The sequence below is a fragment of the Mugil cephalus genome, chromosome 21, assembly GCF_022458985.1.
Source record: "Mugil cephalus isolate CIBA_MC_2020 chromosome 21, CIBA_Mcephalus_1.1, whole genome shotgun sequence".
Classification (NCBI taxonomy): Eukaryota; Metazoa; Chordata; class Actinopteri; order Mugiliformes; family Mugilidae; genus Mugil; species Mugil cephalus.
Genome location: NC_061790.1, coordinates 646985 through 662178, shown reverse-complemented (window position 1 = coordinate 662178; position 15194 = coordinate 646985). Strand labels below are relative to the sequence as shown.

Genomic DNA, 15194 nt, shown 5'->3' with positions numbered 1-15194 from the left:
GCAGGTCAGCGTCAGGTCCTTCAACCAGACTTTAAACAGTGGACGTGTTAATCTTGTCTGGTTGTTGGACTCGGGTGAGAATCCACTGTTATTCCCCTCTCGAATAATGGATCTGAAAACGGGCCAGAGCCGAGTGGCTGGAGGACATTTAGGCTCAGATGAGCTTCTTCTCATCTTTCCTTATGAACAGCTTTTATTTTTTATTTTTTTATTAAATGAAATGATCTATTAATTATATTCTAATCTGCTGATTAATCCTTTGGTTAAACAATAAGTGCAGCTTATTTTTAACAAAGAAACCATCAAAACTTAAACAATCTGAAGTTACTGAACGTGCTTCTCTGCCAATATTATTTAAAGTGACGTTTTATTCGAGTCAAGAGGAAACTTTATTATCTGGGGCCTGGTTGACCCTCCTCTGTCCATTGTTCATTAGCTCATTAGCATAAACGGTGGTAATTAAGATCGGCTAAAGAAGTAAAGGAACTCTCTGGTCCTGCCTTATGTCCAGTTTCTCCACGTTATTTAGTTAATGATTTATTTATTGATATTGTTTTTTATTTATTTCGTTTTGCAGGTGTGTAAATAGAGCAGAGCTGCTATGCTAACCATTAGCATCTGCTGAGCTCAGACTTTTACAGCATCAACACATTTAATCTCATTACGGTAAAAGTTGTAATTATGATTGAAAACGTGCTGATGCAGTTAAGCTGCATGAAAAGGATCAGAGAGACGATTATTTCCAGCGCTTTACTCGTGTTGTTGGGACATAAACCATGAATTGTCTTTGTTTTGGGGACAAAGAGAAACGTCTCATCAGGTAGAAGCTCATGTTTTAGTGTAAAGTCTTGTTTCATGCGGAGTCTCTGCAGGTCTGTGTAATTCATTCATTCACGGCGCCTGTGTTCAGCCCAGATAAAGCACTTCATTTAAATTCCCGTCTGGCTGTGATTGATGGCGGGATGGAGCCTCGGGGGGGTTTGTTTGGGGCAGATGGTTTGATTTAGACTATTATCACCGTGACTGAGGGGTCGGAGGTCAAACCGTCTGCTTTCATGTGAAGCTAATTTCAGCCGCACTCGATTTAAAGAAGAACAGGACGGAGGAGGAAGTTCCTCCTTTAAACGCGTCTAATCCAGGACGACTGGACGTCCCTTCAGATTAAACCCAACTCCTCTTCCTCCGCCTCAGTGTCATCGCCTTCATTTCAAAACGAGTAGGAGGAAAATATGTCCACCCACAGACTGAAGCCAAACCGACCTCACAATGAACTGTTTTATGTTAAAGCTAATTTCACTTCATTCACCTCAATGAATTAATAAATATCAAACTGTCGAGTGAAGAACGAGGAAAAGTCAGTGGAAAAAAAACGTAAAATAAAATTTTAAAAATGTTAAATGAAATTAAGAACATTTTTTTTTTTTTTTAAGAAAACATTTTTATTTAGAAATTGAACAACAACAAATGATTCAAATGAAATCTAGTGCCTGCACCAAATACCTGCACCATCTGAGTAAAAAGCAGAAATGAGGTGATCTTAAAAATAAAATGCTCACGAGGCCAAATGGCGCTGAAATAAATCAAGGTGCAGGAGCAGCAGAGTGTTTCTGTCTCCGTCCTCTGCAGCGTTCAGACTCGAGGCCTGCGGCGTCGACTCAAACCTCCAGAGATCTGCTGCTATTAGACGGACGCCGCGTTCCACATCAGCGGTGGGATGTTCACACAGGACGTCTGGACGCTGCTGGACTTAAAGGGACACTTTTCTATTTGCTCGGCAACGAGCTGAATGTTGCTTCAATGACTGGGATTAAAATGTCACATCTTTTTTCTTCTCTTTGTATCTTTTCAACCAAACATTTGAATACGTCGCCTTCGGCTGCAGTTACATTTATTCACCCAACAATTAAACCAGCACTTATTTCTGTTCATTCACTGATCGTTTTCTGAATCCAGGTTTTCCAGGTTTTTCTTCCACCAGCTGTTTGTTTCTGTTCATCTCAATAAAAAATCAGGCAGAGAGAAAATCCATCAGAGCGACTCATTGTGTTAAAATTCATTTCTCGTTCAGTGACGTTATAGAACTGATTTGAATTTTAAGTCATTTTTCCAAATAGAAAATAGAAAATTTTAAACCTGATTTAATTTCAGTTTAAATTTTAAAAAAAGGAACATGTGTAATTTGATTGATATATAATAGAACAGAAATATGTGTTTGTGTAAAATTTGTGTTTAATGGCAAAAAAAACAGGACAAGTCTAATTATTATTGCAAACTGAATTAAACATTACTTCAATATATTGAGTAACTTCATTCAACATCATATGTAACAAAAAGAAATATTTCTAAAACTGTCTTTTTACATTAATTCCCTTTTAATATTTATTTCAGTTTACTTTGTCTTATTGTAGTTGAAGGATTAGAATTATTTATTTTTATGGTTTAATAAAAATAAATCATAGATTCAAATAAATTATAATAAAATCTGACCCAGTCGAGCTCCTGATGCATGAACTGAAAAAAATGTCTTTCAGACGCAAATTAAACTGAATTTACCAGCTGATTAAAATGAAACAATGACCTTCTATAATAAAATATTCATCTAACAATCACTTTGTTTTATGGTCAAAAGTCAAATCTGGAAAGTCACAGGAATAAAATAATAAAATCAGGGAGAATATTCCGTAGTTTGAGGCCTGAAAACAGTCAGAGCGAAAACGATTCCGCTGATATTTCCTCATTTTAAAGGAGCAGTTGTGCAGCCGATATTAAAGCCACAGTCGTCATGTTTCACGATGACGTCAGCTCTGCAGTGGGAACCAGAAGCGACTGTTTTTCTTTGACTTGTTGTACCAACACAGTAACACACACATCATTACCAGTGTCCACAGAGTTGAGTTTTCCCACATGGAGGCGACGGTGAAACGTAAATGTGTGTTTATGTGGAAGCTGCTCGTGTCTCAGCAGGTCCGATGCTGATAAAGCCACTGTGGAGGATTATGGTAATAACGGGCTGAACGCCGGGTCCCAGCGCTGCAGGACGGGTGGGCGGTCTGCGGACGCTTATCAGCGCGTTGCAGTGGGTGATTCTTCAGAGTCACATGACGGGCGACACCTTGATTCACGCTCGCAGCTCGGCGGCTTTATCAGCAAATAAGAGCAAAAACGTGGAAGTGATTGATGCGTGGTAATTGTTTCAAAAGCACGAATGATCCCGTCGGTCGTCTGGACTGTGCCCGTTTTCAGACGTGGAGCAGATATTATCAGCAATAACTGGTAATGAGCTTTCACCTTCACGCCCGCCATCGCCTTCCAGAGGCAGCGCAACATTTTCCAAACGCTTGTAAAACTCTTTCTGTGCCTGATTGTTGCTCGGAAAAGCTTGAAAACAGCCAAATCAAACATTTCCAGGTAACAGGCGGCTTTCGCGTGGTCAGATGCGACAACATTTGAGCAGCGTTGCAGGTCTGACGTACACCGCCATCAACTCATCAGATAAGAACGCTGCTCTGCGGCTGCTCCAGCAGCACCGACCTTCAGGTTACAGACACAAACCAGTTCCATGACTGAACCAGCGCTGCTATTCAGAATCAGGTTGTAGAGGAAAAAAGAAAGGAAGCCTAGAGCTTCTTTTCCAGGATCCACAATGGGATGACACTGTATGTACAGTTGCCAAGGAGACAGGAGGCAGAGGAGTAGTTGGAGTCTGTTAAGCCACACATCCTGTTTCATTCACACTGCTTCTGGTTTCGTCCTCAGGAGTCACTCACGGAGACGCCACCAAAGACACAACACAGGTAAGAGCCCACTTTCCGTACAACTCGACTCAGAAACGAAAACCAGCTGTTGGGTTTTTAACTCTATCCAGAGATCAGGATCAATAGATCAGGAGCAAACAACTTCACTTCTCAGTTTCTGCTTTCTTTGTGTTTCTTGCAGTGGAAGAAAGGACGGACGCTGAGGGACACTGCAGCTTTAAAAGGATATAATTGAGTGCCAATGATCACCACATCAGCTGCAACTAATGCAGGCAATCATCGCGCCTACACCCCCTCGTATAACGGAGATCCAGAATCTGTGAGAGAACCAGATTCCCATCAGCAGGCTCAGCTGTGTGTCCGTCACGCTCCCACGCTCACTTCACTTCTCATTTCTCCGCTGGCTGCAGCTCGCTGGAGCCTGCGCTGACGAATTATCTGCTGTCAGGACCTGCCCGGGACGCCGACCGGGAGCGGAGCTGGACCGGGCTGAGCGGGTGGGGGACAGCCATGCTGTCTGCTGCCGTCCAGATCCTGGCGTTTGCCCTGGCTCTCCTGGGCGTCCTCGGTGCCACCGTGGCCACTGTCCTGCCCAACTGGAAGGTGAGCATCAACATCTGGTCCAACATCATGACCCCTATCTCGCAGATGCAGGGTCTATGGATGGACTGCGTCTGGTACAGCTCTGGCGTCTTCAGCTGCACCATGAAGAACTCGATGCTGTCCCTGCCAGCGTATCTGCAGACCATGCGGGCCGCCATGGTTCTGTCCTGCATGGTGGCCTTGTTTGGACTGTGCCTCGCCTCCCTGGGGCTCAAATGTACCCGCTGGGGAGGCAGCCACCGAGCGAAGGGACACACGGCCATCGCAGCAGGGGGCTGCTTCATCTTGGCCAGCCTTCTCTGCCTGGTCCCCGCGTCCTGGTTCACCAACCAAGTCATCACCACCTTCCTCACCACGGACCTGCCGGACAGCAGCAAGTATCAGCCCGGCGGAGCCCTCTGTGTCACGTTTATCTCCGCTGGCTTCCTCCTGGCTGGAGGAGTCATTTTCTGCTTGTCATGTCCCGGAACAAGAACAAGACGACCGGAGTATGATTCCTCCGACAGACTGAACCACAATGAGCAGCAGAGGCGCAAGTGTGAGCACTCGGTAAAACGCACCAGGCAAAACAAAAGCGTCCAGCTGCAGACGGACGAGGTGAATCCAGAGAAAGCTCAGCAGGAGAAACCTCCAGTGGAACAGGAGCAGAGGCTCGTCTCGTCCAAACTCCCTCAAAAGGACATCAAGGACAGCTACAGCCTCCAGGAGTACGTTTAAACCTTGTGGCGGAGGTGAAATGTGGAGTTATGAGCTCGTAGGACGGGGCGGGAGGGGGGGGCTGTGGGAGGGAATAATTACTAAATGTTGGAAATGACAGCCACATCCTTTAAAGGAAACTGCCTGCAGACTGTGGCAGCTTTCCTAAACCAAAGGGACAAGAAAATGAAAACATAATAAATTGAAAAGCCATCATTCTGCCTTCTGAGACTGTGGTGCTCTGACAGCTTTCTACGGCTGAGATCTGAACAACCAGCCAGCTCCAAAACCGCAAAGATTCTCATCAAATAAAAACCATCAAACTTAAGGCCAGGACTAAGACTGGACCCCAGATTATCACACATCACAACATGTCAAACCACTCTGCTGAAAACAAAACAGAAGCAATAATTTATTTAACCTTCCTCACAGTTTCATAACAACCAACCAGGAAATACAAGATTTCCTTGGAAATATCCTGAAATTTACTGATGAATGTGTTGAAAGAAAAGTGTAAACGATGGAGATGATGGGAATTGTTTCCAGTTTCCGCTGTGAGTGCTGGTGGGCGAACAAAGCGTGTGGATCTTAAAGTACGTGTCTGATCTTGCTGTCATTCCTCTGACCTGAGCAGGGGTTTGTATGTGTGTGCATGTTGTCAGAGCTGCTTAAAGCCTGTGTTACCTGCGCCTGAAGCAATAAAAACAAACTGCTGAGCTTCTTAAAGTCTGTGCAGTTTAATGTTTTTCACGGGTCCAGATCCAAAGCACCGAGACGCCAACATCCAGCCCGTCTTTTCCTGGTGTTTTGGGGCGGAGGAAAGAGGTGCAGCGCGGCATGGAGAGAGGTAATGATGCTCTTTACTTTCCCATTATCCTCTCACCACGGTTGGATGCACACAAACACCCCCCCACACCCCCCCTTCATGAAAAAGCCAAGCAGGCACGTTCAGGATGTAACTCAAAGCCTGATGGAGTCCACAGGGTAGTGAGCCTTTGATAGAAGTGTCCTTTAAAAAAAAAAAAAAGAAGTGAGCTGTCAATCACCCCCCACTCCGCCCCCCTCTGCCCCCCTGCCCCCCCGTCCCCGTAAACAAATGCAACGCCCACACAGCTGCTTGAAAAACGCTTCAAACCTGCAGGAAAAACTGATGTAGACGAGAAAAGAGTCGTTTCGTCAGCGCTGCAGCGGCATTTCACTGGGGGGGGGGGGCTTGCTTCTATCACTATTAATATAATAATCTAAACAGATTTGGATTTGTTAGCTTTCAGGATGCTCTTTGCACATTTTCTTTTTGTTCATATGAACACGTTAAAACAATAACATAAAGTTTAAGCAGAAAAGGATGAAGTTCATAAAAAACGACCCTTAATTCTGCAGAACTTTAATTCTAGATGCATCATTGATGGAAACACTGAGGACGGAGGAATTAACCTGCTGCATATTACGTTAATATCTCACCAACACGATGCATCATCAGGTGTGTTCCCATGAATGTTTCAGCCTTTTGTCAAAACACATTAAAACAATGGAATAACACGAGATAACCACAGGACAGAAAAGACTTGCTATTAAAACTACAAATATCTCCAACACCTTAACTGAAGCAACGTCTCCCCGTCTTTGGCTTGTTTACTCACAGGAATAATGACAATGATAATTTATAATCACGATCGTCATCACAATAATACGTCGAAGCCAAAGAGGTAACATGCCGAATAGTCTTCAGTCACAATGTGTCTCTGAATATTTTTTCTTTTATATTTTCATGCCCCGTATTAATGTGGCCTGAAGAGACGGAGGAAGACTCTGAAAAGCAGAAGCAGTAAAGAGAAGATGTCAGAGCGTTTATGGTTGATTCTATTATCACTGGTTATCACACAGGAGGAAGTGATGAATTTATCATCATTATTCTGGTTTAATCTTAAGATTTCACAGCGTCTGTTGGAGATGAAACTATGAAGAAAATTGGGAATATCAGAATGGAAGCAAGTCGACTGGGTAACAGCAGAAATCACTGTGTTTTAAGTCAAGATGCTTGAAAAAGTCTTCTATCTATCTATCTATCTATCTATCTATCTATCTATCTATCTATCTATCTATCTATCTATCTATCTATCTATCTATCTATCTATCTATCTATCTATCTATCTATCTATCTATCTATCTATCTATCTATATCAGCTTACACAATACTAATTATTCCTATTTAACACTAAATCTGGCGTCTCATGTAACATTCCTGCAGTGAATCACCAGGAGCAAATCATTTCATGTCGGCTAGCGATGACTGTCAGAGCTGCAGATGAGAGACTGTAGTAAAAGAGACTGAACAGAGTTTAGAGTTAGTTTTAGTTTAGAGTCTCACAGAGTCATGGAGGAGAAGTAAGGTTCAGAGTTCAGTGGTGGGATATTAGGTTGGATATTCCTGAAATAAGAGGAAGGCTGAAGGACTGGAGACTGGAAGCAGACACCACGTTTCCAGCAGAGGGAGACAAACGAGTTAAAATGTCCTGGGTTTAGCGGAGGACACTGTCCTCACATAGGACCTAAGGGTCGTATGCTGTGACACATTATTTAATGTGACCCTGGGCAACGGGAACAAGTCGGTGCAAATAATAACAAACTGCTTTGAAATTTTACCTCAGTATGATTACGATCGGCATTAAAATACATTTTACTGGACATCAGACTCAAATGCCACAAATTCTACCTTCAACGTACATTAAGTGTCAATCTGGATCATTTCAGTCATGGTGGATTTAGTTACTGCTCAACAATCGCACACAAACGTGTTGTTTTTAACTAGGAAAAAAACTCTCATGAGGATTTGGTCCAATAAAGAGTCATGTTAAAAATGAAAGTGAAAGCGAATAACAGTGACGGGTGGAGGACCACTGTGTCTCTAACCACTGTGTCTCTGACTGCGTGTCTCTGAGGTCAGCGAGAAGACTGAAGGTAGGACGTTTTCATGTCGTCTGGTGATTTAAGCTTGATTCTGTTAATACTTGTTACCAAATTAAAGGAGAGAGAGATGAAGCCTTCTGAAAGAATTTATACTCCGTTCATTTCTAAACGTGTTCTGAAAGTGGACTTAAACACATAATTATGTATCTTACTTTAGGTGATGATATATTCTACCAGGTTTTTGTAAAATGATTATTATTCTTTCTTCAGCTGTGAAACATTTTGCTTCATTTGTCTGAATCCGAGCAGACAGTATCTCTTCACTCCTTCATCCAGCTGCAGTTAAATAATACTAAGAAAAACATGTGCGTGTGATAAAACGTTTTCATAGTACAATGAATCCATCAGTGTTTTTATAATTCATATTCATCTAAAGAGAATGAGGGGAATTCTGGTAAGTTATGGGACCGAGGTGAAAGTGAAAGCAGTGAAGGGAGGAGGACTTCATACTGTCTGCATGATGACTAACAGTGTCCAGTGTCAGATTTCAGCTTGATTCTGTTGCTGGTTTTCAAATATGAAGTAAAGGATTTCCAGGTATCATTCTCTTTAACTTACAGTGCTTCAGATCATGAAAACATCCAAAGATTATGTATTATAAACGTATTAATCATTTACTGATCGTGTCACTCACTTGATGGAAGATGAAACAGAATCATTTCTTGAAACATCCACTCAGACTAAATGTTTGCTTTCCAGACATGGGAGGATGGTTTTCTACATCTGATCCACCTTCCCCTCCTCCACGTAAGGGTACCTAAAAACAGAACAATAGTTCAGCTGATCATATACTGAATCACATGTTTGTACATTGACCGTTCTTCTTTCTTCAACATGTGACTTATCAGTTCTGGATGAACCATGGAGGCAAATAAACTGGGGGTAAGTGTGTTTACACTCCACAGAAAGCTGCAGTTTTCCACCATTTTCTGTTACAGAATCATCCAAGATAACGGCAGCTAAATCAGTCTCCTTCCCTGAGCAGGAATACACAGGATGATCTACAGTATCTGAACAACTACAAACCTCAGAGACGGGATCTGCAGCTCAGGATTCTTCTTCATGGACCAGTTGGAGCTGGAAAGTCGAGTTTCATCAACTCTGTGAAAAGTGCCTTACAAGGCAAATTGTGCCGTCAGGTTATGGTCGATAACATCGGTCGTGGCTGCTTCACCAAAAAGGTACAAAGGAGTTTTGATTGTGTAAAGTATAAAGTTGTGTAAAATCTTAGATTTTAAATCTGAGCTAACAAGTTTAACATAAGACGGAGGAGTTTAAGTGTGCTGAGGCTGGTAGCGGTAATGGAATTCAAGGAAGGTCGTGCAGCAAGCACAGGCTGTTCTCAGGCATAGGGGTTATCATAGGTCCGTACAGCAGGGGTGTGGACGCCTGGGGCTGTGAGCAGTGAGCAAGGCATCAGTACCAGAAAGAAGAGAGATGTTAGTGGTGGAGATTCATAAGGAAGTAGAAGCAGTACAGTGATGGGAATAACCAGGTTTAAATAAACAGCGTCACTTATTTCAGTAACGGAGTAATCTAATTACTGTTTCCATCGTTGTAACGCCGTTTCCGTTACTGAAAATTAAATGGGGCTCGTTACAAACTAATGCTGTCTATTATCGTCTGACTTGGTTCTCAGCTAGTTTTTTTCAATAAAACAAATCAAATGTGTTGTTACACGATGGTTAATGGAAGCGCATAGGCAACGGTGACTGTGTTTATATCCAGCTTGTACAGTGATCTCCCACGTTAACCATCATGGCAGCGCTCTGTACAAACTAGAAATAAATAGTCACCATTCACCTATGAGCTTCCATTAACCATTGTGTGACAAATTTAGTTTAATTGAAAAAAAAGGATCAACAATCTGTGTCCTTCAGAGATCAGTCTTTATGGGAGAAGATCGAAACTAGTTTCTGAGCTGAAGCTTCTACACTGATCCATTCTGTCAGGAAGTAGAGTCAGAATGTAACAGGCAGATATGAATCAGAGAGAAAAACCTGTGGAAGGAGGATCTTTTCCTCTCCTTCAGCCCAGGATCTTTATACCGTGTGGAAAGGGTCGTTCACCTACGAACAAATCACGCAACATTTTCTCACGTTTTGGAAATTTATTTGGTTCACAGAGAACAGATATTGATTTCAGCGCTGAGGCTTTGGTCAGTTCACCTTAGGGGCAAGAAGAACCAAAAGCTCCACCTCAGGGACGTACAGTGACTTTATTCTACCTAGACCCCGCCCGTAAGACAATGGGGAGGAGTCCTGCCTCTCATGTGTCAGTGAGTTTCTATGTGTAGCTGATTAGCTTCATCTGGTCTCCAGCATGTGAGATATCAGGGTGTAATGTGTCCTAGTCTGTGAGCAGCAGTAGCAAAGCGAAAGACGACGATTGATATGGTGAGATAGCGTAAGAAACATTCTTCTTGATTCTTCCCAAGGTGATACACAGGCTGGAGGCCTTATTAACCCCTAAAAACCCAACAGAGTGACGGCTGCAGCTTTTCCTCCACATTCAGCATCGCTGCCGCTTCCCTCTGCTGGTTTGGTGTGATTTGTGTATAAACTGAACGCTGCCTCTGATTGGCTTATCGTAAAAGCCTACTGCACCGTAGCCAATCATCATCACCCATGCAACAGCTTCGCGGCTCCCGTAGCTGAGAACCAAGTAACGCGCCCTATTTAATTTTCAGTAACGGAAACGGCGTTATGTACTTATGTTTACATGTCAGGTTTGTCTCTTAACCTGCTCAAAACATGTTACCAAGTGTGTTAATGTTGGAAAAATACAGAAGTTAAACTTTTACACAAGATATTCTCTCTGATCGTCTTCACCAAATAGTAGATGTAAGGTCCCACAGATGCAGCATGAAGTCATCCAACCATCCAATGATGCTGACAGTCTGTCTCTATAACAAGGTTGTCTCCATTCTAAGACAGGATCTACTGTATAAAAGTCAGTGTAACGATCATCAGTTGATTCTGTACTTGCTGTAGTACATGTATCGGCTGCTTGCTGCAAGTAAAACTTTGAAACGAGACACCGTCATTTTTTCCTTAACAGTTAACATAATACAAATATACATGGACTCACTGCTTTGAACAGAATTAACCGTAGATAGACTCCACACTCCACATTTCTTTAGGTTCCAACTGAAATCACACATGCATATTATCAGACTTCGCATCATTTCATCTTTTTCTGATAAAATGTGCAAAGGTTATCCTAATGACTTGTAAGAACATGTGGATGCACATAATTTGTAGTGTTTTCCTTTGAAATACGCTTAATGAAAGCACCTTTAAGGACACAAGCACAACTGAACCAGACAAGACAGGTATAATAACTGCATCTTACTCTTTGTGTGGTTCACAGTATACAACCTACAAGATCGAGAAAGGAAACCGAACAATCTTTTACCCTTTCGTCCTAAATGACATGATGGGCCTGAAACACGCCGGAAGGAGAAACAGAAAAATCCATGTGAAAGATATGAAACTGGTGATGAAGGGAAAAGTGAAAGATGACTACACGGTAAAGTCACCACATTTTTAAAGCTCTTACATTAAATGTAATACTAATCTATTAATTTATATGTTAATCTTTGTAAGCGTTCATTTAACTATTTGTCATTTTGTCTTTCAGTTCAATCCTGAAAGTAAAATACCAAAGAATGACCCATGCTACAACAATGCTCCAACAGACAACGACAAAGTGCACATTGTGGTTTTTGTCATTGATGCAAACACAGCACACCTGATGGATTCTGATGTTGTGGAAACACTATGCGACATAAGAGATGAAGCAACTGAACTTGGTGAGAGCAGAAATGACTTGTTTACTGCATTTCATTTTGGGTTTCTTTGAACTAACTACTTGTAAAACTTCTTAAGAGGACAGTTAGTCACATTACAAACCCTTCATGCCATATGCACTGGCTTCCTTTTACAAATCTTATCTCCATAGGGAACATCAGTCAGGGTAAAGTAATGGTTTGACTTGTGTGTCTTTTGTTTCCCCTGAGCAGGAATTCCTCAAGTCGCCCTTTTCACCAAAATTGATGAGGCCTGTCGTGAGATCAAGACAGACATGAAGAATGTCTACAGGAGCAAATCGCTACAGACAAAGGTAATAGATGCTTAAGTCACTCAGTAGTTCAGCATAACGCTTTCTTTTGATCTGAAGTCAGATCTATAAAGTCTGAACTGAAATGTGATTTCTCAAATGTAGATTGAGAAGTTCAGTGCAAATGTGGGCATCCCCGTCAACTGCATCTTCCCAGTGAAGAACTACCATTCAGAAACCAACCTGAACGACGACATCAACGCTCTCATCCTGAACACCCTGAGAAACATCATCACTATTGCAGATGACGCCAGCAACCAAAACTAGAGTTCAAGTCTAGATGCTAGATGCGCTGTCCAGTGAGTTGAGATTTCAGTTAAAGTATGGTACTATGTGTAGAATCAAAACTTTTTGGCTTGTTTTGGCTAATGTTGACTTATTGTGTTGATTCTCACTGAATAAAATATTATACACAGAATATCATATGAATAGTAGTTGAAGAAATGTGACTAATGTGTGATGAGAAAAACAGGATACAGCTGCTGGGTAATCTAGAAAAAGATGAACTGGTCAAGGCCTTCCTTAGGCCATGTCAGGACACGTTCAGACACGGTTAGTGGAAAGATACAGAAAACGATCTAATGTCCAAAGTATTGATTAATAAGTCATGAGTGTCAGACCCTTATAGAAACGCTGGCATGATGGTTAGTCGTGATAATGCACTATATGTAGGATGTGTTAGGAGTATAAAAGAGTAAATGCAGAAGTGTATTTCAGGACTGTGCTGTGTGTGAACTGAGCCAACTCCCCTACAGTGCTACTTTGGCTGTGACGATGTTCACTGGGAACGTCCCTGTTTCACCACCTCGCTGTGGCAGTAACAGACTGGATTCAGGTGTGTTCGCATCGACCATTTTTTAGAAATTTTCTCTCCCCCTACTTCATGTGTCCAGCTAATAAGTAATTATTTTTTACAAGTATTTTCATATTGATTTATCAACAGTGATTTAAGTTCTTGAGTGATTATCTCATTTTATAATTATTTTAACAACAATTATCTGATTTTGGTTTTGCTTGATTTTTGAGCTGTTGCATTGCTAAAGCTGAACCTACAAATAAAATCTGACTCTAAAACGTCAGAAGAATTTTGTTGACAATTATTTCCCCTATTTTGTTCCACTGTCTGATGTAAGTAAAACTAAAGGCAACTTGAATGGCAGCTCTGATACCTGGCTCTTATTGGTCACACTCGTCGATTCCACTTAAAACTATTTAATGTCCCCAGGGCTTCCATGTAGCCTTTAGATTATAACCTGGCCCGTTCCAAGTGCACAGATCCAGGTAAGGGGTGTAGTGAGCCACCACAACTGACTCCACTTCGGACCCAGCTGCAGGAAGCCTCCCTGCAGGAAGCCTCCCTGCAGGAAGCCTCCCTGACGGGCGCTTACAGCTCGAGTAGTGCTGTCTCTGAACTCAGGGACGTTAAGGGGAGCCGGTAAATTAATGCAACAACAATAGAAAGTAAATAAAAGTAATAAAAGTAGTGAAATGTGAATGTTAATTGAATTAATTTAATAAGAAATCTACGGACATAAGCATATAAACTTACTTGGAATTATATCGGCGGTCATTGCTCCATCCGTACACGGCACATCGATCGTATCCAGCCATTGTTATGAAAGCATATGAGGATTATTTTGAATAACCGATAGACTGCCGTTGCAAATACGTTTGTGTCCTGTAGCCATGGTAACGACTCCCTCCTTCTTCCTTCCAGCCCCAAAGCAGTGACAGGTGTCGTGCCGATAGGACTGCTATCCCCCTGCCGCGGGAGCGCGCATACGCTCAGGGAGTGTGGAGCTTTCTTCGCTTCTCCGCCATAATAAGAATCCCCCTTAATTTGAGCCAGGATAGAGTAAACTTCTCCATACTCACCAGCGTTACTAGACATGACCTTAAATACTCACAAAATGAAACACAAGATGATAGTGCCTCATCTGTCTAGTGTGTGACCTGAAATACCCACAAAATAACAAACATTTATGGTTTAATGTAGCCTACATTTCGAGTCGATGTCATCTTGAATTCACAGCTTAAGTAATCGTGTAGCCCATAATGGTTAAATACCACTGTCAGATTATAGGAGGAAAAAGATACGACATTGTGAATGTGGAACACTGAATAGTATAAATTTAGGTTAACAGTAGCATACAGCAGAATAAAAACCTTTTTGACAAACCGAAGCGAAGAAACGTAATAATCTTGGTAACGGTAAACGGTAACTATCCTGGCGCGACACCGGCAGCAGGACACATGGGCGTGGAGGAATCTCACTGTGACCAAACAGTAGCTCCTATCAGACAAACGAGCAGACCGTGGGCGTCCTAAAACCTTCCCGAACACTTTGATATGTTTGTTTTTTGGTCTTTCTAGAGTAAATATTGTGGATACAGGCTTGATTTAAAAAAACAGGGGTCCGTCTGTTTCTCTGTCCAAATGTTTGCATTGGAGAGAATGGAGTGAATGGAGAGAGCAGACTGGTACTTTACCGCCAACAATATTTGTATCTGTAACTGTAATAACATAAAGTTGCCTGTGTGTTGTGTATGTGCCGTATGCTAACTGTGCTAACTCCCATGTTGACAGAGACGGTACCAAGAGAGTGCTATCCATGGTGTCTCATTGTTTCACTCAGTTCTAACTCAGTTAGGATTCTAAACATCTGCTTACTCCTTAAGTCATTGAAAAACATTTTCTTGTGCATTTTGCAGGCATGGGAGGAAGTCAATCCAAATCTGATGCATCTCGTAAGACTAATTAAAATCACTGTTGTTGTAATTTATAGAGAATGACACACTGTTGTTTGCTGACATCTTCATGATGTTTTTTTGTATGTGGACATGTTTTAAGTTTCCAGTACACCATGGAGGACAATAAATTGGGGGTGAGTTTGTTAAAACCATCATTAGTTAATGTTTCTACAAATGAGTCAAATATTAGACAGACTTTTCTTGTTTTCCTTCATTATTAATTTACCAGCTGTGACATATCTGGATGTTAAGTACAAAACCCAAAATCTAAAAAATCAGTTTAGTCTAATTTCCTTTTGTG

At 41.9% G+C, this 15194-nt stretch overlaps 2 protein-coding genes across 2 annotated transcripts; both read left to right on the top strand.

Annotated features, from left to right (window-relative positions):
* Nucleotides 1–1424: 1424 nt before the first annotated feature.
* LOC124998901 (claudin-20-like) lies at nt 1425–5780 on the top strand. Its single transcript, XM_047573540.1, has 2 exons — nt 1425–3794; nt 3937–5780. Exon 2 carries the CDS (start codon nt 4266–4268, stop codon nt 5073–5075), a length of 810 nt encoding a protein of 269 aa, XP_047429496.1. The 5' UTR covers nt 1425–3794; nt 3937–4265; the 3' UTR covers nt 5076–5780.
* A 2204-nt stretch (nt 5781–7984) lies between these two features.
* LOC124998899 (interferon-induced protein 44-like) lies at nt 7985–13222 on the top strand. The gene is made up of 8 exons (XM_047573539.1): nt 7985–8012; nt 8721–8774; nt 8870–8903; nt 9007–9202; nt 11394–11552; nt 11664–11835; nt 12046–12146; nt 12249–13222. The coding sequence occupies exons 2-8, from the start codon at nt 8723–8725 to the stop codon at nt 12408–12410; spliced, it is 876 nt and encodes a 291-aa protein (XP_047429495.1). The 5' UTR covers nt 7985–8012; nt 8721–8722; the 3' UTR covers nt 12411–13222.
* Nucleotides 13223–15194: the final 1972 nt, after the last annotated feature.